Source organism: Lycium barbarum, chromosome 12, assembly GCF_019175385.1.
Source record: "Lycium barbarum isolate Lr01 chromosome 12, ASM1917538v2, whole genome shotgun sequence".
Lineage (NCBI taxonomy): Eukaryota > Viridiplantae > Streptophyta > Magnoliopsida > Solanales > Solanaceae > Lycium > Lycium barbarum.
In genome coordinates this window covers 87,239,223-87,263,313 of record NC_083348.1, presented here as the reverse complement: position 1 = coordinate 87,263,313, position 24,091 = coordinate 87,239,223, and the positions used below count along the sequence as shown (strand labels likewise).

The window sequence follows — 24,091 nt, the reverse complement described above, 5'->3', positions numbered from 1 at the left end:
GTTATTGCTTATTTATTGTTCAAGGAGCATAAAGTTGTTTCTACAAGTGAAAAAACTTGGAAGATCACAGTGCAATTGATTTGGAATACACAATCCACTACTAAGTTGGATTAGTTGAAATCAAACTCCGAACTACACCAATAGATGGAGTTGAAGATTTTTTCCACGTTTGAGTTTCATGCAACAACTGATGATCCACATCCACGACCAAATTAGCAATAATTAATTAAATAATTCGTTGCATTTCCCCTTCTGTCTCAAATGGAGCACAAGCCAATCTTCCTACATATAGTTCGATTTATGCAGAATCTAGTAAGAACTATTGCTTGTGTTTCAACGGACTGAGTACTAGTTCTCAAGTTTAGAAGAACTGCAAAAATGGTTTCTTGGAGTGATAGGAGATAGAAAGCATGCAATTCTGTCCCTTGATTATGCAGTGATATATTCTGATCGATTGAAATGCTTCATTTTAACTAGATACGACAAGCGGGACTTGCTCGATTGGTGGAGCATCTCCACCTACAAAACAGTAAAGAAAAAGAGTAACTGGGGAACATATTCGAAATTCAAAAACTTAGCCATACTGATTGAGCAGTTGTGACGTCTCTCATTCAGCTTGAAGAGCTGAACCGCCTACTATACACATACTGTGCTAAAGTACCTAGCTAACAAAAAAATTATGAACATATTTCCAAGTATAACTTGAACACAGTTACATTACTTAATCCCATTCTCTTGAAATGAAGCAGGTATGTAAGAAGGAACAAGCGTTAAACAATCATCTACCTATTAATACACTAATTGTGACATTGTTTGAAGACGGGTCCTGATTCCCCTGCCATACATCTTCATCGACAGATCTTCCCATTGAGGTATAAGTAGGTTGCCTAGGCAACGGCAGCCTTACATTGTCAGTTTCCAACATCAAAACCACAGAAGACATGTTTGGTCTGTGAACAGCCAAATCTTGAACACAAAGCAATGCCAAGTGTATACATCTCAATGCTTCGTCATGTTGACAACCATCCCAAATTGAACGATCCACTAGGTCCATTGGTCTACCTTCATCCCACTTCTCCCATGCCTGAAATATTTTCCACCAAAAAAATATGAGAAAGATGACCATTGTATCATTGCTCATCACACAAGAAAATTAACCCCATTATTCGGACAGCTTGTTCTGGATTAAACAGTGAAGAAAATTATTGAGACTTACGTATTCAATGATGCCTGAATGCTCATCCGTCCGAAAGCTTGTATTTCTACGCCCACATATAATCTCAAGCAATAGTATGCCAAAGCTGTAGACATCAGACTTGCCCGAGAACAGGCCTCCCATTGCATACTCCGGAGCCATATATCCACTGTGTTTAGCAACAAGGTGTGAATGAAATGAATTTAGCTCCAGAAACAAGTTGAAATTTGAAATTAGAGTCTGTTAAAAGGTTTTAAATCAAATGATATAAAAGGTTTTAAATCAAATGATACTTACTATGTGCCTACGACCCTATTTGTATTTGCTTCATTTTGGTTTCCTCCAAAAATTCTGGCCATGCCGAAGTCTGAAATTTTTGGGGTCATCTCTTCATCCAACAGAATGTTACTAGCCTTTAGATCCCTATGGATTATTCTAAGCCTTGAATCTCTATGGAGATACAGTAATCCTCGGGCAATTCCTTCGATAATGTTGAAGCGTTTTCTCCAGTCTAACTGGGATTTCCTAGCAGTATCTGTCAAAGTTTAATACAATTGTTAGTGATCTATCTCAATGAGATGTGTTGCTATGGTACATCTATGGAAGCAGCAGAATTTCCTGAACTTACCAAATAGAAATGTATCTAAGCTTTTGTTGGGCATGTACTCATAAATCAGCATTTTTTCTTCTCCTTCAACAGAGCACCCCAAAAGTCTAACAAGATTTCTGTGTTGTAATTTTGCTATTAGAGTGATCTCGTTCTTGAACTCCTCAACACCTTGTCCAGACATTTGTGAAAGCCTCTTTACAGCAACTTCTTGACCACAAGGTAGCCTTCCCTAAAGATTTCAAAAACATTAACTTTAGTCCAAAACAAGGCCATATACTTCCTAATAGAAACAGAAAAATCCATCATGATTGAAAATTTACCTTGTAAACAGGACCAAATCCCCCTTGCCCAAGCTTGTTTGCAAGAGAAAAGTCGTCCGTAGCTGTGGCCACCATGCTGAAGCTGAAAAATGATAATTCTGAACCATTTCCTTGATGCCCTTCGGCATTGAGGTCGCCTGGCCCAGAGAATTCCGTGGAGAACTCTCCACTCCTAACTAGATGGTTTTTTGGAATTTCATTGGTTCTCTTGGATTCTGAAAATTAAATTTTAAGTCTAAGTTATAAGTACAACATGGAACACATAATAAACGCAACTAACCAAGTCAGAAAGGTTGCTGCGTCAAAATTTACCTCGTTTTCTGGCCTTGTACCTACATACTAGCCAAACAGCTACCATAACAACCAAAGCCAGAGCTACTAGAATTGATATTACAACAATTTTAATCGTCCTGTTTTTCCTACCTGTTCCAAAAGATAGAGAAAATCAAGTAAGAGAAAGGCTAATCATTCTTCAAACACAAGGAGAAACAAAGATGTCGGCTTAAACTTTGAGCTTGCTACTAATAGAAACAAACAGAAAAACTCTTTCCTCTAAAGCGCAACTACTTTGGATTTGAATTTGTACTATAATTTTACGAATAAGATCGGCAGAGGTTCACGAATTCAGCAGAAAGTAATGTCCTTACCAAATGCAGAAGGATCTAGGCGAACATACAGAGTGTTCCCACCTTCCTCAAAATGCTCAATATCAACTAAATCATCTCGCCATATCATACAATTGATTCCTCTGACAAAAGTGTAAGCATTGCAGGAACACTCTTCCAGGCATCTGATTTTGCACTCGTCTATGTTTACATCTGCAATATCTGCATAATCAGGCAATTTAACTCTCTGAAAAGCCCTAAATCTGTCATTTTTTCCACTATCATTCCTCAAAACACTGCTATTACTCCTCCTGCATTCCAATTCGGTCCTCCTAACACAACCTCCTCTCCGGTTCCCAGCATGCCACTGCTCCTGAACACGTGGTACAAATCCTTCCAAACAAAGGCAAACTTCTTCTTTATTACATTTTGCGAAATTCCCACAGAAGTTATACCAGTCACAACCACCTGCTGGCCTAGATTGTAATGTGTTCCATTGCCCCTTTCCTTCGTCCCACCTCTGTTGCAGCTCATTTCCGGTCACAGTAAGCTGGAACCTCACCAAAGCAGATGTGTTTGAGGCTGTGTAAGTGAAGTACATTCTGTCATCATCCTCTTTGTGAATTCTGAAACCAGATAAAAAATTAGATCTAGTCACATTTGGAACACCAGTGAATTCCACCCCATCAAAATGTCCACTTCTCCAACGTCTATCCGATCCATCCCAGATAACAATCTGTGGTGCTCCACGATTATCAACCCCCATTGAGTACCTTCCAGGTGAAGGGTCACTTTCATTTGTCCAAGAACTGAAAACTTTACGCTCTTCGCCTTCACTACTCATGAAAACTCTCATTCCAGGCAAAAAGGTATCCGTAGGATGCAAGAAACTCTCCCACAAGGGAGAATTCAACCTTGCAGCATCTCTATCATTGTTAAGGATGACAAGATTGCCATCATCAGTTAGACAAGCCGTAGAGTTTCTGGTTTCAACAGAAACATTAGACGACCAGAGTAAATCACCATGTCCATTTTTAACAACCAAATTCCCAATTTTGTCAATGAAATAGGTGCCATTTTTATCATGGACAGGCTTGTTCCTGTTGGCAACCCAAATAACTGTCTTTTCTTTAATATCAGCGTACCATATACCAAGATACCTTTTACTAGAACCTGTAGTAGGACTAAAGAACCCCAACACAAAATTCCCTTCTTTAGAAGTGATGATATCACCATCTTTTAGAGTCTCTCCTAGTGTAAATCTGTCACCAGCTAAACAGAATGAAGAGAAACAAGAAACAACGAAAAGAAACACGAACCAAACGGGAAAACTAAAGCCAGTAGCCATTCAAGAATTTGGAAATGGTGATGCCTGAATTCAAGAATGGATAATTTGAATGAACTCTCAAGAAATGGGAGTTAAACAAAAGAAGAATAGTAAAAGGGTATAGAAAACAAAAGAAAGAAGAAGGTTCTGATGATCTGCGGATTGGTTGTCGAAGTAGGAATAATATTAGGAGCAGAGAAAGATTGACCTGAAAAAGGTTGTCTTTATATGTAGTTGAGGATTCTTGGCTGACCAGCCACCTTCCCTCTGCCCCCACAAGTAATAAGACCTTTGATTTCAATAATATATTCCACTAGGACTACTTGTTAGAAAACGTGTGCAAACACAAATATACTCACAGTAAATCACAATTAATCCTATCGTTACTGTTTTAATTTGACTAGGCGTACAATTTAAGAAGATAGAGGAGATTTTTGGATCTTTATAAACTAGAGAGGCATGTAATATGTTAAAATATTATGTGAATCTTGTAATCTTAAATATGTTATATAGAAGAGAATGTTGCTATTAAAAATCAATACAAAATAAGATTTTTTTAAAACATATTAAAAAAAGAAGAAGTAAAACACTGAAATTAAAAACAAGGTAGTATTCACCAAAAAATGTATACCGATTTGATAAATATTTACTCCCACCGGATGTTTATACCTAACTAAACAATTAACCTTAAAAATCAATAAATCAAAATGAAAATGTATATCTCTTAACCATGGTTAAGTAATAAAAATATATACGTCAGACATATATATTCTTTTATTCATTGACCTAGTGTAAACAACCGGCGAGAGTAATTTTTTACCAAAAGATTTTTACACTGTGAATTTGTAGAACTGTTTACTTCTCTTCTTTGCCAAATATCAAATCACAAGGACTAAAATTAAAATTGTTAATATTTGGATAATTAAAAGTGATAATTTTCATTCTTTTTAAGTATTTTTTTGGGGAATGCAGATGAATTGCTTGCCACTTTTGGTTTGGGAAAAAAATAATTAATTCAAATAGAAGTGAGATTCAAAGTAAATTTTGCCATGAACTGCTTTTCTAGAAAAGTAAATGAGTATTACTATAATTTTGAGGTCAAGAGTCAATTTTACTGAGACCAAAAAGAAGGGATATTTAAAGGAAGATAAATTTCTCTTTTCCGGCACACGTGATTTGTTATCTAACAAACACACTAAATTTAGACAATCAGATTAGGTGGATATGCAGTTAGATTATGAATTAATTAATATCTTCTTGTTTGTTCTTACTTACTGATTGCAAATGGTCTTTTTTTTTTTTTGACAAAAGTAAACTGCAAATGGTATCATATGACATAAAATCGGTGAAATTTGCGGTTTACTTGTGTCTGAAGTCATTAATTACAACTATTCAAAATAATAAGCATATTCTGTCAAGAAATTTCTGTTTTTAAATTAAATGTCCACAATATCTGCATCAACAAACCCTTTCATATCGATTAATTTCCAACCTGCTAGGTCTTTTGGGTGGGTTGCAACGTTCTACCCGAAAATGACATAATCCCTCCGTCCACTTTATATGACGTTATTTAACATAGTATAGAATTAAAAAAATAATAATTTATGAATAACTTAAATTTATATAACAAATCGAATGTATAAATTAAATTTATATAAAAATTATTCTTTCAAGAGCATATAATTAGCGACAAAATATTTAAAAATATTAAAGTTAATTAACAAGTTATCCAATATATATAGTAACATGTCAATCTTATTCGACTGAGCAAAATATGAAAGAACGGAGGGGGAATACTTTTTTCTCATCGCATTATATTATTAGATATTTTATTCCACACAATCTTTTATGTAACATTTTCCCGTTTACATTTAAATTTAGTGTTAGCATTTACTGAAGAATCTATAAGTAATTTTTTCAAAAGGAATAAAAGTTATCATCGAGGGGTATAAGAATCTTGCACAAAAAAAATCAATTTTCTTTTTCTTTTCTTTTGATATGAGATATATGTTGGCCAAAATCGCTTTCACATAAGAACAAATTGATAAATTCAATGTCAAGCATAATACAAACGGTTATATGTTGAACACCCTTCAATAAAAAATTATATTATTTGCATAAAAATATTATATTGCTTATAACACCCTTAATAAAATAAATGGCTTCGGCATCACCTGTTGTTTACTATAATTGAGTGAGGCTTAATACCTAAATAGCCCTCTAAACTTGGCATGTTTTGTAAGATAAACATATAAACTTATAAAGTGACCAGATAGACACTTAAACTTGTCCAAAATGTAATTTTTAAACACATTTGTCCATCCTAGCAATTCACGTGTTTTGTATTTTGGAATGAGCGCGTGAAACTTTTGCAAAATTGCTGAGTCAGCAAAATAATAGAATTTTTTTTTGGCATACCTGTTTTTTTTTTTTTTTTGGGGGGGGGGGGGGGGGGGGGCATAATTGTCTCTTTAGTTTCTAACCTTTACACCTGAGAAAAAAAAAAGGTAAGATCTCATCTAATATAAAGATGTACTTTCTACACTATAAACTCAAATTGATTAGATTTTGGTAAAATAAAATGTAATTTAATATAATAGCTTATTCAAACTTTTTCTAAATTTTCGCATAATTTGTTATAGTATTTCGTCTTTCAAAGGTAGGAAATAGAAGTTCAAAATATTTTTGAGTTTCTTAGGAATAAAATTTAAAAATGATGTTGAAAAGAGTCAACAGTTGCTCTCTTTTTTTCTTATAAATAAGAAATACATGCTTGAATTTTTTGCTTTTTTCTAGACGTTTGATGTTATTATTAATGAACAAAGAAAATATGTTATATGTGCACCGCTGGAAAAAATATCAATATACTCTGTCTTCAGTAAAAGATTCTCTAACCACTGAACTCCTTCGCTTATTTCTTTCTTCCCCAAAATAATTATTACTATTTCAGTTCATCATTCAAAAAAAGTATACTTTGACAAATCGTTTTAGCTGAAGTTATTACAATTACGAATTAATTACCATAGTTATCAAAGTCTTTCTTGTTTAGATCGAATCTAAAAAGCACTCAGAAAACAATACAAGAAAAATCAATTAGCAATACAACATTATTGTGCTTATGAAGCCATTTTTTTTTAGAGAACTTAATTTGCCAGAGAAAGGAAGGGATAACATGGGGGGATGAAGAAATGGAGGGAGTGACCTGGGAGGGGTGGGGGTGAGAAGTGGTTTTAATATTGCCAATTCTTTTGAAAATTACACGTGTCATTTAATAATTGGTGTATTTAACACATGAAAGCAAGTGTAATCCACGCACTAGGCCTTATGTGCATAAGTGTTTAAAAGATACACTTTTACCAAGTTCAAGTGTCTATCTGATCACTATGTAAGTTTAAGTGTATATGTTATAAAAGGTGTCAAGTTTAAGGGGCTATCTAGGTATTTAGCCATTGAGTGATGAGGTAAAAACCTCCTCATATATGGTCCCCTTTATTTTTCCGAATAATTGATAAATAATTTTTCTTTTGACGTTTTGGTCCTAAAACACTGCCTCTTTTTCTATTAATGGGGTGGATGATGATGTCCCTTTACTCTTCCTTATCCCCTTTGATAAACCTCCCCAGATATTTTCTTTATTTTCTAGATTATTGATAAATACTTCTTCTTTTAATGTGCTCCTTAAACACTAAATAAATCCTTGGTTGACTTGACCCCCCTCCCCCCGGCCCTCTTTTTTGTTTTCTATTAAGAATGGAGTGGGTAAAATCCCATTACTCTTTCGGTCTTTTCTTATTTCTAGTAAAATCAAGGAGGGAGTTGTATCAAATTAAATTTTTGGATGAAAAGATTAACAGCTCCACCGCAAAGCTGGCTTTTCTAACAATATGTTTAGCTAAATATAAAAAGGTTTGGCACTAGAACACTTAAATATTTTTTCTTGAAAAAAGCACTCACAAAGAAAAAGAAGAAAAGCAGAATTTAAACTTATCATTAAATTTTTTTTTTATCGCAAACTAACAATGCATGAAGCAAAAACCGATAAAGGTAGAAGAAAAAAGATCGGATCTGTACATATATTCATCATCAGCTGCACTTGAAAAAAATGATGCATGTCTAAATTAATGATGGAAAAAAAAAAAACAATGACAACTACAGTAGTGTTCCAAAGGAGTATTATCAGATCTGGAACCATCTCGTTTTAGATACTGTTATTGTTCCTATATTATTTTTGTTCTATTTATTCCTAAATAACATGTCTTTTTTTCTTTTCTCTTGATGAATATTACTATAATTAATCCGGATCTGCGCATTGGATTCTGAATTAGTTATTACTTTGATGAATAATAGAAATTCAGATCCGCGCAATAGATTTTTAATTAATTATTACTTAATCAATGGTGCATGTTACTTATCAGCATATGGTCTCCACTAAGTTTGGATTTAGAAATGAGTAATAACACGTACGTATGAGTCTCAAGTTGATCCTCGTACTCATTTTTTTTTTCAATATAAGGAGAACTGCTATTATAATTTTTCCTATAGTCTATTTTAGTTTATTTAACGTTTTCTTCTTTTAGTCTCGTCAAATTAAACTTTCACGTGTGTCAACAACTAACCCTTACATTCACACATAAATGGGGAATAAAAGTGCATAAACTATGACTAACAGCACATTACAGGACCATACTAGGAAAAATAGCATCTCTTTTTCTCTCATTTCACTTTCTTGATGTTGACAGGGTCATGATGTGGATGGATGTTAATGTAACACTAAATTCTGGCTCACCTAATTTTGTGTTTATATTTAGCTTCATCTTTTTCGTATTTGTAAGACATTAAATTATAGGGAGAATAATGTATATACATATAAAAATATGATATATTTATAAAATATGACGATACTTTTCAATTTACAAAACATAACAATAGATTTCTTATAAAACATATAAAAACAATCATTAAAGGCTTAAAATTTTCGCTCAATTTTTTTGTGTATAAAATATGTATGAAAATTGTATGAAATACGTATTTCTCCCTCAAGGCTTAAGAATTTCGCTCAATATTTTGTGTATGAAAACATAATGGAATATGCATATTTAGCTCAAGCCTTGAAATTCTCACATTTTTCGTGTATCGCTCAAGGCTTAGAATTTCGGTCACAATTTCGTGGATGAAAACTGTATAAAATCGGTATGAAATATGTATATAAATATGTAATTTTTGTATAAAGTTCATGTTAGGTGTTTGGAAATTTAATACAACTACAACAACATTGTATACGACTTTCATACAAATTTAATACAAATAATACAACATAGTATAAAACTTAAAATTCAATTTTCATACAAACTCAATATACAATTATCATACAACATTAATACAATTTTGAATCTCACTTCAAAATTTGAATTTTTAAAGCCTTTCAAAAAGAGAAACCCTTCTTCTCAAATCTTCCAATAATCTCATCAACCTGAAACATACTATCAATAAAGGATACAAAATTAATCAAAGAAAAAACAGCTTCAATTCATTCCAATTCTTTTGCCTCTGAGTTCAGAATGTTAGATCTACAGTATCTAGGATTAGTGACAAGCAAAACATAGACGACCCAGATGCCTAATTGATACTCTATAAAAATTGTTTTCTCCATATTTGTCGATCTGCTCCGTGAACAGAATGGAGATCTGTGGTGGTGTTGTGGTGGTTCGGGTGAGCTACAGTGAAGGCACAAAGAAAACACATTGCTCTCTATTGCTTCTCACTCCGATGGAAAAAAAATTGCTCTCCCCCTGTTTTTCTAGATCTGTTACGTGAACGGAAGGGGAGAGAAGGGTTGGGCTTTTAAATTTTTTCAAATCTAATATGTTTTGTAATTAAATTGTTATGTTTTGTAAATAAATAATAAATATTGTAAATATAGTATCTTAATATTATTTTGTCATATTTAAAAACAAAGAGGGGAAGAAAAGGACGGAGTGCCAGAAACTTCTTTTTTCTTTGTCTTTTTTCATGTAAGATTTGTTGTGCTAAACTAAATGGCTATAATTTAAGTTAAAAGAGTAAAAACCTGCTAATTAGCCAAGGCTCAAAGCGTTCTTTTTTTCATTTTTAAATACTTATTTTAAAGAATGAAGGTATTTGGTCTTTTATTTTTTGTGAAACAATAAGTGTTTTTGAATGGTAGTCGAAAGTGTTTAACAAGTAATTTTTTTAAAAAATAAGTTTTTTTTTTTTTTAAGAACAAGACTATCCAATATATATATATAAAAAATCATATTTACTTAATTAAAATCATCAGTCACTTCCTTTTTTGCAATTTGACACGTAAAACACCCTTTCAAAACTAAACACAAACAAGTACATAATAAAAAACACTTTTTAAATGATTTAGCCAACACAAATCACCACTCTTCCAAAACACTTTTAATAAGAAATAATTCTATGATTTTATCGGCTTGACCAAAGGGATAAAAGAGGGAATAAACTTAAGCAGTTAAACAGAGAAAAGTGGGAGAGAAGTGCAAAATGAATTTAATGATGCAGGGAACATGCATGGCACCTCTTAAGTAAGACAAAATCTTTTTGGGGGCATGGGTGTCCTTTCTTTAATACTCCCTACCGATTAAAAAAAAAAATTCACTTATCAAATCAATAAAAAATTAATTTTATTTTTTCAGTTTTGCCCTTATTAAGTGTTTAAGTAACAAAATCCCAATACTTATTTAATTGGGGTAGTTTAGTTAAATTATCTATTTTTGCCTAGGGGTTAGTATTTTCTTAAAGGGTGTGCAAATGACTAAGTGAATACTTTTTTTTTATCCGGAGGGGAGGGAGTACTAGCAAACAGGGATGATCAGTTTATATAAAGTTGTATAAAATTTCAATTTGCATGTAACTAGAAGGAAATAGCTTTACTATAAAAAGTAATTGGCCCATGATTAGCTTAACGATTCAACTCTAAGCATGCATAATATACGAAATGACGCGCCAAATTGAACTCACAACTTTCATATTTTTATTGACTTACATTTTTAGAAAAGAGATACTGTAGTAGCTTATAACTGAAGAATAGATGAGATCTATTTTTGTGCTAGTCTTTGTCAAACTTCTAAGGTGCTGAGGTCAAAATTGGATGATTCTGAATAAACTAACTTTTGTAGGGTCGTGAAAAACGTGTCCAGAATATAAGACTATTATATGGTTTTTGGGGACAAAACAGTACCATTGTATTTCTGCTTTAACATTCCCTTGCTAATAATATAAGTTTATTAAAGGGTTTATTTTAGTTGCCCAATAACTGGGCCACCTACACCAGCAGAACCTGCCATTTATCCTGTAGCATATTATTCTTGTCACCAACAACAAAATAACAATAATGAATTCTTAATATTAGCAGTTAGACATGTCTAAATTCAGTGTTCAATAATATAGGTTCTTTAATACTTGAAATTGGCTACAAGTTCTATTGACGTTATTGTAATCTCTTAATAGACACGTAAGCAAATATTGAACCTAAAGTAAGCGTACCAACGTGACTAAATTTGATCTCAACTACCAATTCATTAATATCTTTTTCTTGTATCGATCGTGCCCTATATTATCCAAAGATGCTTCACAAGCTGTTGTTATTCCTATTTGTGTATCAGATTTCTCTTTTCAAAATGAAGTTCCTAAAACATAAAACATTTTGCAGCCAATTTATCTTTGTTGACTGGCTGAAACTGACCAAATTAGATTCTTCCTCTCAAGTAAGCCAATAGTCACATAGGGTTGCCTTTTCTGATCTTTGTCCCTCTACTTAATTAAGTTCCTTTAATTAGTGAAAATAAGAACTTGTATGATTTAGCTCAAATGTCTGTGAACCTAATTAGTTCAAAGCAGACATCATTGTTGGGTGCATAACCAAGACATATGCACACTCTAATTGCTTTATGCATTATGAATTGACGTTGAGACTATCATAAACTAAAGCCACAGCAATACAAATTGTTCATTCCTTTGGTCCTTAAATTGTATAATCTCTTCGAGCATTACATACTCAGATGCTATGTATACATAGAGAGAAGTCAGGTAAATATGTGATCTTTGAAGTTCATGGTCTCGATTGAAATTAAGAAATATTGGTTGTTACGTTAAGAAAGCAAATATTTAATGTTGATATCTGGGATGTGCCATTGACCAATTGATTGTGGCTCAATCCCAAATCGGAGTCGATTGTGTGAATTTACTTGAGATCATTTCATTTCAATACTATATTATATCGACGTACAAATCATTAATCAGGCTAAAGACTCGAATAATATATATATATATATATATATATATATATATATATATATATATTTTTTTTTTTTTTTTTTCTTCTTACTAATAAAAACAGAAATATTTTGTGAAACATTCACAGAAATACGGATCAATTGATTTTGTTTCATGTCTTCTTACGAGAGATTTTTATTTTTACATACCAGAGATCTTTGCGGGATTTTTTTTTTTTAACTCAAATTGTAAAAGGACCATGATTACCCACTTGCTCCAAAAATACGAAGTTGAAGGGAGGGCTCTGTAATAGGTGGTAAATTACTAATTTTCCCAACCAAGGGATAACAAGCAGCTCTGGAGTAGACTTGGTAAGGGCAAAGCAGTCATCTTACAGGAGAGTTGGTTAATTCCCTTTAGTTTGTGCCCCAATTCCATGTTCAGAAATCAGAAGGGCATTGATTTGGCAATAGTTATTTTTGACTCTACTTCAGCTCGCTTATTCTTTTTCTATTTCTTATTTCATGTACAATAGGCTGATTCAGGATTGAGCTAAGTGGATTCATAGTGTGTGCGGTGTTTTATATACTCGCTCGGTCCCATTTTAAGTGTCTTACTTTCCTTTTTGGTTTGTCTCCAAAAAATCCTCCTCTTTCTATATTTAGTAAGTTGACAATTCAAACATCTTACATGACAAGTTTATAACCACAAAATTCAGAGGACATTTTAGTACATTGTACATATCTTTAATTTAGGATCACACGATTCAAAAGTCTTCTATTTATTTCTTAAACTCCGTGCCTAGTTAAACTAAGACACTTAGGACCCGTTTGGCCATGAGAATTTTCACTTTTTTCCGAAAAATTATTTTACTTTATTTGAAAATCAACGTCTGGCTATGAAAATTCCAAATACAACTTCAAGTTGTATTTGGAATTTGAAAAACACCTAAAACCTTGTTTTCACTTTTTTCACTTTCAATACATTCAATCAACCAAATATTCTTTGTAAAAATTATAACCAAACACAACTTTATCGTCAACTCCAACTTCAAAATTTCAAGTAAAGTGATAAAAAATAATTGTTTTTGCCAAACGCCTACTTAAATTGGTATGGAGTGAGTACTATACAGTTTTGTATCATTCTTTTTTTTTTTTCACATTTCCCGTTAAATCTAACAACCAGAATTTTTTAAATGTGGGAGACCAAAACCAAAAGTACTCACTTTTGGCAAACTTAAAGGATCAATACTGCTTAGGAGCATATTTAAGAGACTATCTTGAACCTAACTCCAGACATAAAGGGCCATTTTTTTCATTTTCTCTCATTTGGTATAAAGGAAGTCATTTCCATGGAAAATATTTTTCTGCAAAGTGTTTTCTGTGTTTAGTTGGTGAGTGAAATATTATTCAGAAAAATATATACTAAAGATCAATAACGATATTAGCAAATTGGAGAATGTTGTGCTGAATCTTTTGAGTACTAGAGATTAATAGTAATGTCTAAGTGTTAACTGAAACAAGTAATATGAAGTTAAAAGTTTAGATAGTTCTACATAATTGACTTCTGCCCATAAGTGATGGAAGTCATATTCTCCCTTTTGATGGAAGATTTTTTCCATGAAAAATTACTGAAATTTTTTCATGGAAGTCACTTTTCCTCATACCAAACACACCCTTCATCATACACATAAGAAACATCTTTTGCAGAAAGCTAACTCTTAATCTAATGTTGCTCATAGTTTTAAGCGTAATATATGAAATAGAATTTCACTAGGATTCTTGGTAATAAGTTTTAGTGGAAGCATCAGAAAAACAAATAGATACACAAACAATTACTACTAAGGAGAGGAACAATACTGCCTTCATTTGAAAACCTTGTATCGATCCTATCGTGGTTCCACAGCAGTTATGGAATCAGCATTGACAGAACCTTTGCTTTTCGAAGATCCTTGCTCTGAAGAACCATGTCCTCCGGTAAATGCAGGTTGTTTAGGATTAGGTAGTTCAGCAATTTCACTAGTGAGCATTGAGAGAATTGTGGAGACATTTGGCCTATCTTCTGCATATTCTTGAACACATAATAATCCAATTTGTACACATCTCACAAGCTCCTTTTGGAAGCATGGATCAAATATTTTGGTGTCTATCAGTTTCACAATATTTTTTTCAGTCCAGAACGTCCATGCCTGAAGAACAAAGGCATTGACAAACATCGAAAAGATTATCGTCAGAAATTTCATGATTTTCTCTTTCTTTTGTCTTTTCTTCCGATAAGTAGCAAGAGCATTAAAGTTATATATCAACACCCCCATGGTGTAGACATCTGATTTTTCTGAGAATCTTCCATGCATTGCATATTCAGGGGCAATGTAACCACTGCATAACATATTAAAAAAGAGACTCAATGACTAATTGGACAGTTCATCCATGACCAAAAATGAGTAAGCAATAAAAACTTACTATGTGCCAACAATTCTATTAGTGTTGGCCTGATCTTGATTGCCTCCGAAAATTCTCGCCATTCCAAAATCTGAAATTTTTGGATTTAGGTATTCATCCAACAGGATGTTGCTTGCCTTCAGATCTCTATGAATAATTCATAGTCTCGGGTCTCTGTGAAGATAAAGGAGGCCTCGACCAGTTCCTTCAATAATGATGGCTCGTTTACTCTAATCAAGGAACTTCTCCTGGTGTGAACCTGAAAAGGTATCACCGAGAAATGTATGATGGATTTTGTATCCTTAAGAAAATACAGTTTTATTGAGTCTGGAAGTCCTCATGTAGCACAACAGGCAAAATCAATGAAAGAAAGTCATGCACTAACCAAAAAGATTTGCATCTAAGCTTCTATTTGGCATGAACTCATAAACCAGCATCTTTTCCCCTCTCTCTATGCAGCAGCCAAGGAGTCTAACAAGACTGTAGTCTAGAAATCACGACGACCTCATTCATAAACTCCTCTAACCCCTGATTTGAAGACTGTGAAAGCCTTTTTACTGCTATTTCGTGTCCATCTGGCAATTTTCCCTGCAGATAAATGTTCTAATTTATTTTATATTTTCTCATTTCTCAAAACACTGCAGAGCTGCGTCGAGAAACATTACTTTGTAGACCGGACCAAAGCCTCCTTGCCCCAGCTTGTTAGCTGAGTGAAATTTGTCAGTTGCATTTGCTAACATGTCAAAGCTGTACCGGTCATGTCTTCAATTTCGACTTTGTTGATGTCATCTTTAATCATCCTTTCCTTGTAATAGTTTGGAGATGCTACTCTTTGAAAGTACAAGAGGGGGTGAATTGTAAACCTGTTAAAAAATCTAGTCGACTACTGTTTGGTGCCAGTCGACTGATAGCGAGACAGCCTGCATAAAATTATCAGTCCTTCGATTTGCACAAGTATAAACCACAATAAATAGTAAGGGTGCAGAATATAATATGAGAGCAATAAAATAAATGACACCAAGAATTTTTATACTGGTTTGGAACCATAATTGATATTCACTCAACATCCTCCATCCATAGTTAACAAAATCTTCACAATAAATTAAATATTCATGGTCTTCATGAGATTTGCAACTGTAGACTTGTAGTAGAGATATTTCTTTCCTTCCAACTCGTAGTAGACGTATATTCAAATTTGAAATGCAAATTCAAATATTTCTTTCTTCTTTTACTGGCTTGTACAAGTATGAGCTTTTGGTTAATCAACCCAAGAGAATTTCAAGATTCTCTTCATTTCACCTTGGATCTTGATTTATATTATTTTGAATGTAATCACATTCATCTTCTTAAATTTGGACTTTGATAACTCTGAATGTGGACACTTTTGTAAACATGAGACTTCTTGATACTCCATAGATTTTGAATCTTCCTTAAACAACAAATTGATCTTGATCTTTCCTTTTGTAGAATATTTTCCTTCCATAGGATTGTAGTAAATATTCTTTCCATAATTCTTGTACCTTGATTTGGGTAAGTATTTTTCTTCCACATCTTCTTCCATAATTTCATCTCGTAATATCTTCTTTTCCATATTTGATTAAATCTTAACCAAATCCTTCTTCATCATATAAACCTATGCCAAAAATAAATTTACCACAAGTAAATGTTCTTTTGTTAATAATTATGTTGGTTTGTTATCATCAAAATTAATAGGTGAAACCTTGGACCTAACAATCTCCTCCTTTTTGATGATGGAAAACCATTGAGTACAAAACTTTCAATTTTAATAAAGGACATAATCAAAGATGATAAGAAGGATGTAAACTTCCCCGAATTAGTGAGCCCCCCCCCCCCCCCCCCCCCCAATGTATGTTCCTTGATCTTGAAGCACAACTTGAAGGAGTGGCTCCTCTCACTTTATGCTTTATCGCTCTTCTTGTGCATTTCCTGTCTGAAAATACTAACAAAGCAAACGTTTTGTACAGGAAAACTTCTCCCCCTTTTTGGCATCATCAAAAGGGTGAAATAGAACATATAGTCAACTTCTTATAGAAAAATTATTGACTAATCAAATCTCAATATAATACATAGAATAATTAGCACATGTTAGATCTACCAAATCTAATGATCAATACAAGCCAACTAAGAGTGTTTGAGAAATTCCCATTAAAAATTCAAATTGATAAGAAGGAATTTCCCTCTAGTTTAAGAAAGATAATTATTAATCATATCAATCCTCTTAAAGAGTTGCTAGGCACATAAAGCATAAGAGCCAATTGGTGAAATATTTTAAGTCAATTTAAGAGTACGTTATTGGAAAAACACAAACTGATTATCATGTGCTTCCAAACCCACAAATAAGAACATATGAGTTAAGAGGAAAATTAATCTTTCTTACCAGAAAAGGATACAAAATTATTCACCATATATTATCGTACTAAATCCTTTCTTCAATGTGAGAAAATATCTCTATTTGATATTTAATGTCCTCAAAGCAGATTCCATATAATCTTTCATCCGCAATAGATAAAATTGTGAAGCTCTTGAGTTTTCATGATATACATGAACAAGAAAAAATGATTTATGCTAGTCAACTTTGACTCCTGCAAGGTTTGTATCTGAGAGTATCCCGCTAGATCAATTGTTAGTTCTTGAATACATAAGTCAAATTTTTGAGTGCCAACCAGGAATTTCAATAATCTTTTATTGACCAGGGTGACTTGAAAAGTATCTTACAAAAGTCTGATCTAATAATTATTGGAATTCAATAGAGAGTTAATCATATCTTGATACTGCATTTGATTTGTGTACTTACCGATGTTCTTCTTTGCAAGAGAGATAGGATGAGTTTACTAGAGTATTCATGTTCAATGAATTTTTCATACACAATCTCCTGAGTAATCCTTTGGAATACTTGGCTTCGTTGAAGAACCTTTCATCTACCTTTGCATTATTTGAAACTTGAAGAAGTATGTTAACTCACCCTTGTAATCATTTCAAGTTCGAATACCTTGTAAAATCTTATGAAATTCTTTGTACACCTTCTCGTTAGTAACACGAGATATAAATAAATGCAACTATAAAATGACAATCATGATTTTTGAAAAATCATTTTTGGAACAAACAATTAACTTCCCTTACTGTTCTCTTGGGATGGTTTCAAATCAAGAATAAAACTCCAGCAGCATAAGTACTCTTTTAAAAAAAATAAACTATTGGAAGATGCTTGACAAAATATTTTTTTTGTTGTAAAATCATCTAAAGAAATACTTTTGACATGCATTCTGAAAAAGGCTTTATAATATGCTCATGAGAACTAACATACTAATAAAAATCTTAAGAATTAAGAAAACCTTCTTGTTGTGAAACCTTGGGCTACAAGTTTACCCTTAGTTCCTACAATCTTACCATTTCGATCAGGTGCATTTGAATATCCATAATTTCAATTCGTTTGTCTTGTCAATAAGTTTCCATATGTTATTTCCTTCAAAAATAATCTCAGACCCACATATATATGAATTAAATTTGTATGATATCAATAACGATTGCAAGCCTGCTTGTCCTAATAACTTATGATAGATTTAGATTTCAGAAAAATGCAAGACATGCATTCGAGTTATTTAAGGTCTCCAGGTCAAGGTTGTAACCAGTACCAACAAAATAGTGGCATGATGCAATTAGTCGACTCAAACCATATATAGTTGACTAATACCATATTAAACAACAGCTAGATACAGATCACCTAATGTAGTAAGAGAAACTTGAATAATCTTCAGTAATACCGTTCATTTAAACTTTACCATCATATGTTGTAGTTCCTTCAATTTGTAGAATACATATGAACTTTGAAGCAACTTTAATCTCGTTCCTTGACCAGCCGCTATGCAAATGTCAATGATTCTATTTATGGCTAGACTCAAGGAATTCCTGCAAAACAAATTAGTTTGTGTTTGGTACCCAAGTCTTTTTTGGTCCTTCATGGTTAGTAAATTGCGTAGTTGGAGATGCATGTAAGTGTTTGGGTCTCCAAACATTTTTAGATCTTACATGATTTCTAGCATAATTGCACGTAAATGCTTTATGTCCAGAATTACAACAGTAATGACATGTAATATGAGAATAAGAGTGTTCGCCTGCAGTTGCCTTATTAGTCGACTTGAACCTTACCTGAGTTGACTTGGTTGAAGTAGGGCATCTACTAGTGGATCCCTTTTCAATCAACTGGTAGTTCTTAAAGAGATGAGTCGACTTCCATTGATCAAAGTGGTGACTAGAAGATTTGTGCAAAGTCTTCATTTGCTTCTGCAACTCAGAATTTTCTTCTTGAAGTAAGTCATATTTAGTCTGACATTTCTTAAGTCGAATATCCAAGTCTTTCTTTTCTCGTTGAACTTTCTTGAATGCACCAAGAATTCTTTTCAAATCTTTCAAGGCTAGATCTAGAGTTTCCTACAAATCATCACAATTATTACAAGTCATGATAGGAGTATGGCATACCTCATTGGTTTTTTCCTCGTCACTCGAAGAAGAGGTTCTATGATTTTTGTCTGTTTCTTTTCCTTCCAGGGAGCACATGAACGCCATTTCTCCGTGATTACTCTCTTTATCATATTCATCCTCGTCGCTCCAAGTTGAAGTTTTGGAATTCTTCTTCATGTTGTTGTTAGGACACTTTAATTTAATATGTCCAAGTTTACCACATTCATAGCAGTGTATGTTCTCTTTCTGTTGGACCTCTTGATTCTGGATGGATTGAGCTCTCTGCTTCTTTCTTCTTTTCCTTTTGACGTTTTTGGATGCCTTATCCAAGTTTTCTTGATATACCTTATCTTTTATAGTGCCCTCATGGATAGCTTCCAATTTGTCCCATATTTCTTTAGCAGTTTTACAAGTGAATATTGTCTCATATTCTTCTTCACCAAGAGCACAATGGAGCAGGTACATTGCTCTAGCATTTGTTTGCATAATATCCAAATGTTCTTTTGTGTAGTCAAATATGGATGTCTCTTTTTCAACCTTCTTTCCATCACTATTATTTGGAATAGGTCGTGGCTCATTCTGAATAACTAGCCAGGCTCTATAATCTGTCGATTGAATATAAATCTTCATTCTGGCCTTCCACTGACTGTAGTATAAACTATTGAAGTAGGGTGGCCTACTTGTTGAGAGTCCCTCTTGAAATATGGCTTCAGTAATTTGGTGCCTTGCCATGGATCTTTCCTCCCTTGCTGTTAAGCAAAAACAAAAATGTGAAACGAGGCTCTGATACCAATTGAAAGTACAAGAGGGGGGGGGGGGGGGAGTGAATTGTAAGCCTGTTAAAAAATCTAGTCGACTACTGTTTGGTGACAGTCGACTGATAGCGAGACAGCCTGCACAAGATTATCAGTACTTTGATTTGCACAAGTATAAACCACAATAAATAGTAAGGGTGCAGAATATAATATGAGAGCAATAAAATAAATGACACCAGGAATTTTTATACTGGTTCGAAACCAATGTGGTATCCTAATCCAGTCCCCTTGTGTTGCAAGGAGGTTACCTCTTTAAGCTCTTTGTAGTTTGAGTTGAGTACAACCTTTGTGGTTTTCCTTGTTCGCCATCAATGTTTTTACAAGGTTGGTTTTCACTCGCTCACCAACAACGAACAAGGTTTGGTTTTGACACGCTCACCAACAACGTACAAAGTTGGTTTTTCACTCGCTCACCAACAACGACTCTTTGGTTTTCACTCGCTCACCAAATAAACGAACAATGACACAACCTCTCAATACAAAACCTCATCAACTATACTATATCTCTCCTTTTTTTTTTTGTTTACATAGTAAGTCACTCAGGATTACAATGCTTATGAAAAGTGGAGCAAAGAACTTGAGAAGGTTGAGATGAAAGTATAAATGGCTGCGTAAGTTCAACTATTGTACTATCTTCTCTTTTATGCTCGGTCTTTGAATATTCTAGAAGTTGCTCCTCATAAATACAACAGTCTTCTAATATTGGATAGTATTATTTCACTTGATTGTTGTAGCTGGAAATCCTCCTTGAGATCTTCAGGTCATTGCCGATTTCCTTGACTAGTCAGCTTGATTACTATAATCTTGCTTTGATTGATAAATCATCTCTCTCACTTATGGTATGATTTGGCTGTAAAGATTTGCTGAAGTCGTTTTCCTCCTTTCCTTTCATAGGAGAGAATATATTTTATTTCATCTTCTTGGTAAAGTGATCACGTGGAATGACTTTGAGTGGAATCAATTTTTGATTTCCATTCAATTACATTAAGGTCTTCTCTTTGTGCTTTCCAAATAATATGCTCCTTTCTTTATTTCCATAAATGATGGAATACTTAGGAGATCTTCAATCATAGAGTAATAGTGAGAAATTCCTTTCCATCAAAGATGTAGTACTGTAATTTCCATAACTCTCGTTAATTTCCTTGAAAGCAAATATTTTCCGAGATATAGAATATAAAAATATTCTTTCATAAATCATGGTAGTAGTTTGAACTCCCTTGAATCTTCCATTCTTGATTATGGAAAATAGTATGTTTTTCCATAATTGATATTCACTCAACATCCTCCATCCATAGTTAACAAAATCTTCACAATAAATTAAATATTCATGGTCTTCATGAGATTTGCAACTGTAGACTTGTAGTAGAGATATTTCTTTCCTTTCAACTCGTAGTAGACGTATATTCAAATTTGAAATGCAAATTCAAATATTTCTTTCTTCTTTTACTGGCTTGTACAAGTATGAGCTTTTGGTTAATCAACCCAAGAGAATTTCAAGATTCTCTTCATTTCACCTTGGATCTTGATTTATATTATTTTGAATGTAATCACATTCATCTTCTTAAATTGGACTTTGATAACTCTGAATGTGGACACTTTTGTAAACATGAGACTTCTTGATACTCCATAGATTTTGAATCTTCCTTAAACAACAAATTGATCTTGATCTTTCCTTTTGTAGAATATTTTCCTTCCATAGGATTGTAGTAAATATTCTTTCCATAATTCTTGTACCTTGATTTGGGTAAGTATTTTTCTTCCACATCTTCTTCCATAATTTCATCTCTTAATATCTTCTTTTCCATATTTGATTAAATCTTAACCAAATCCTTCTTCATCATATAAATCTATACCAAAAATAAATTTAGCACAAGTAAATGTTCTTTTGTTAATAATTATGTTGGTTTGTTATCATCAAAATTAATAGGTGAAACCTTGGACCTAACACTCTTAAGAATGCTTCATTTTTTCTCTTCCTTCCTGGTTCAGAATGGACATTCACAAATCAAATGATCCGCAAAAACAGAAGTTGTAGTTTGTGTTCTCACATATCTGATTTGATTAATTACCTTTGTGCTTAGCCAACAATTTCCAGAAAATATATCCACATAAGGTAACTGTCATTGAGCCTATCGAGACTGAGACTGCAATAGCTACTACAGGGATGTCTTTCTTGTGCTTTGCAGCTGCAAAACATGTATGGAAGTGAAATCACTAATTGACAATGAGACTACTTTTATGTGATTGTAGAAATTATTAGAAGATTCTTGCTTATATTCTTCAAAGACTAGAAGACTTTAAATTTCAACTCTCCTTGTTCCAAAAAAATAAGCTAAACAATTGAAAGCTTAAGGTTGACAGAAGTATGTTACCTATTTCAGAGTAGGCAAGGCAAATGAACAAATCAGCTGCCCCATCCATGGAGAATTCTTGAATATCATTTAAGCTTCTATTCCAATGCATACAACCTATGCCTGTGTAGTAAGAATATGCAGTGCAGGTACACTTAATCAAACAATCATTCTCACAGTTTTCTTTTGCAGAGGGTACCGGAATTGCAAAATCTTGCACTCCCAGCGTCTGCAGCTTCAAAAATCCATCCTGTTTGGCCTTTTCAACATCAGCTTCGTTCCTTTCACAGTCTAGTGCAGTCCTTCTGATGCATCCACCTGTCGAATCTCCTTTCTCCCATTCTCTTTTATTTTTCGGTTTAAAACCTCATATACAACTGCATATTGGAGAACTCTTTGGATTACAGCTTCCAAATGGCCCGCACTTAGAGTAAATATCACACTCATTTCGAGGATTTGCCCATTTTACCACCCAATCCTTCTTGCTTGGATCCCAAAACTTCATCTGATAGGACCCCGTTGAATTCAGGCAATAGAGTATCAAAGACTGATCTGCCTTGGAAAAAGTTTGATATATGGTGCCAGTATTATTAGCTACAAGGTCAATTCCAGAGCGATAGGAAGATTTCATTTCTGGTAATCCAATATAGTTCTGTTTATTCCATGGACTACTACGCCAGTAAGGAGTGGTATTATTCCAAATAAAAGCCTGAAGAATGGGCTGAGGTTGAATACCAGCTGAGAAATTCCCAACAGATGGATCATCAGGACTTCTCCATGATTTCAGGAGAGTCGTCGTGTTCGTACTCTTGTCGATGCCAATTTTCATGTACTGTAAGAGAGAATCTGTAGGATGTTGAAAAATTTCCCATAGAACTCTCCCATTTGAGCTGTCATTCAAGACTAAGTTGCCAGTGTCCAAGAGCTGGGCAGAAGCATTCTTCATAGGGTTTGAACTACTGGATGGCCAAATAGTCTCCTTCTGTCCATTCAAGATTACAAGATTTCCATCTTCTGATATTGTCAGTATTCCACTAGAGTCGTGTAAAGGCTTGTATCTGTTTGCTACCCATATGACAGTTGGTGTTGGTGATATATGGTCGGTTAAACATGATACCTATATAACGGCTCGCTGATTTCCCAGGGCTGAAGAAACCAAGTGTGAAGTTTTTGCCACGGGAAAGTACAGTTTTTGTGAGTCTCTCACAGGCTCACTGTTGCTAATGGTGTCTGAAGCATTGGCACTGAGAAAAGCTACACACAAACAATAGAGATAAAGAAGAAAAGCTGGGGATGAACTCATCTTAAGTTGTTTTCTGCCAAAAAGTTTGCTCTATCATTTGAACTGTAAGAGCTGAGAACTTCCAGGATGACTCCTTTTTTTCTTAATACTAGATAGATCTCTACTTACAAAGCTCTTTAGCTTCCGTTTTAAAAAGAAAAAAAGGACCTCTTATTTATATAAAATTTGTCTACTTTGGGAAAAATTAGAGTTTGAATTTAGAAAAATAGTACCAGTTGGGTTTTATTCCGGAAAAAAGGAAACTATGAGATATTATAAGATTTAGTAAAGATCTTTAAGTTATTAAGTGTACTTTTAGTTACCTAGTAATAATTAAGTGACCTAATTGGTTAGTAGTCAATGAAATAAACTGTTTAGGAGGAAAAAATGCTATTTACTTCGTAAACAGA

General features: G+C 33.5%; 1 protein-coding gene and 1 pseudogene across 1 annotated transcript; both read right to left on the bottom strand.

The window, feature by feature from the left end:
* Nucleotides 1–130: 130 nt before the first annotated feature.
* Nucleotides 131–4,319, bottom strand: LOC132622600 (G-type lectin S-receptor-like serine/threonine-protein kinase B120). The gene is made up of 8 exons (XM_060337227.1): nucleotides 2,773–4,319; nucleotides 2,438–2,548; nucleotides 2,126–2,340; nucleotides 1,824–2,034; nucleotides 1,493–1,730; nucleotides 1,217–1,364; nucleotides 787–1,084; nucleotides 131–519 (listed from the first exon to the last, which is right to left on the bottom strand). The coding sequence occupies exons 1-8, from the start codon at nucleotides 4,076–4,078 to the stop codon at nucleotides 470–472; spliced, it is 2,577 nt and encodes an 858-aa protein (XP_060193210.1). The 5' UTR covers nucleotides 4,079–4,319; the 3' UTR covers nucleotides 131–469.
* Nucleotides 4,320–13,900: 9,581 nt separating this feature from the next.
* On the bottom strand, nucleotides 13,901–23,797 carry LOC132624601 (G-type lectin S-receptor-like serine/threonine-protein kinase At1g11300; annotated as a pseudogene).
* Between the last annotated feature and the right edge of the window lie 294 nt (nucleotides 23,798–24,091).

What these genes read in the sequence shown, in the direction of transcription:
- LOC132622600 (XM_060337227.1), bottom strand. Translation starts at nt 4,078, where the DNA reads ATGGCTACTGGCTTTAGTTTTCCCGTTTGGTTCGTGTTTCTTTTCGTT. An exon ending in CCTAGATCCTTCTGCATTTG is followed by an intron (nt 2,549 to 2,772) that starts GTAAGGACATTA and finishes CTTTTGGAACAG; the next exon opens with GTAGGAAAAACAGGACGATT. An exon ending in AATAGGGTCGTAGGCACATA is followed by an intron (nt 1,365 to 1,492) that starts GTAAGTATCATT and finishes TGCTAAACACAG; the next exon opens with TGGATATATGGCTCCGGAGT.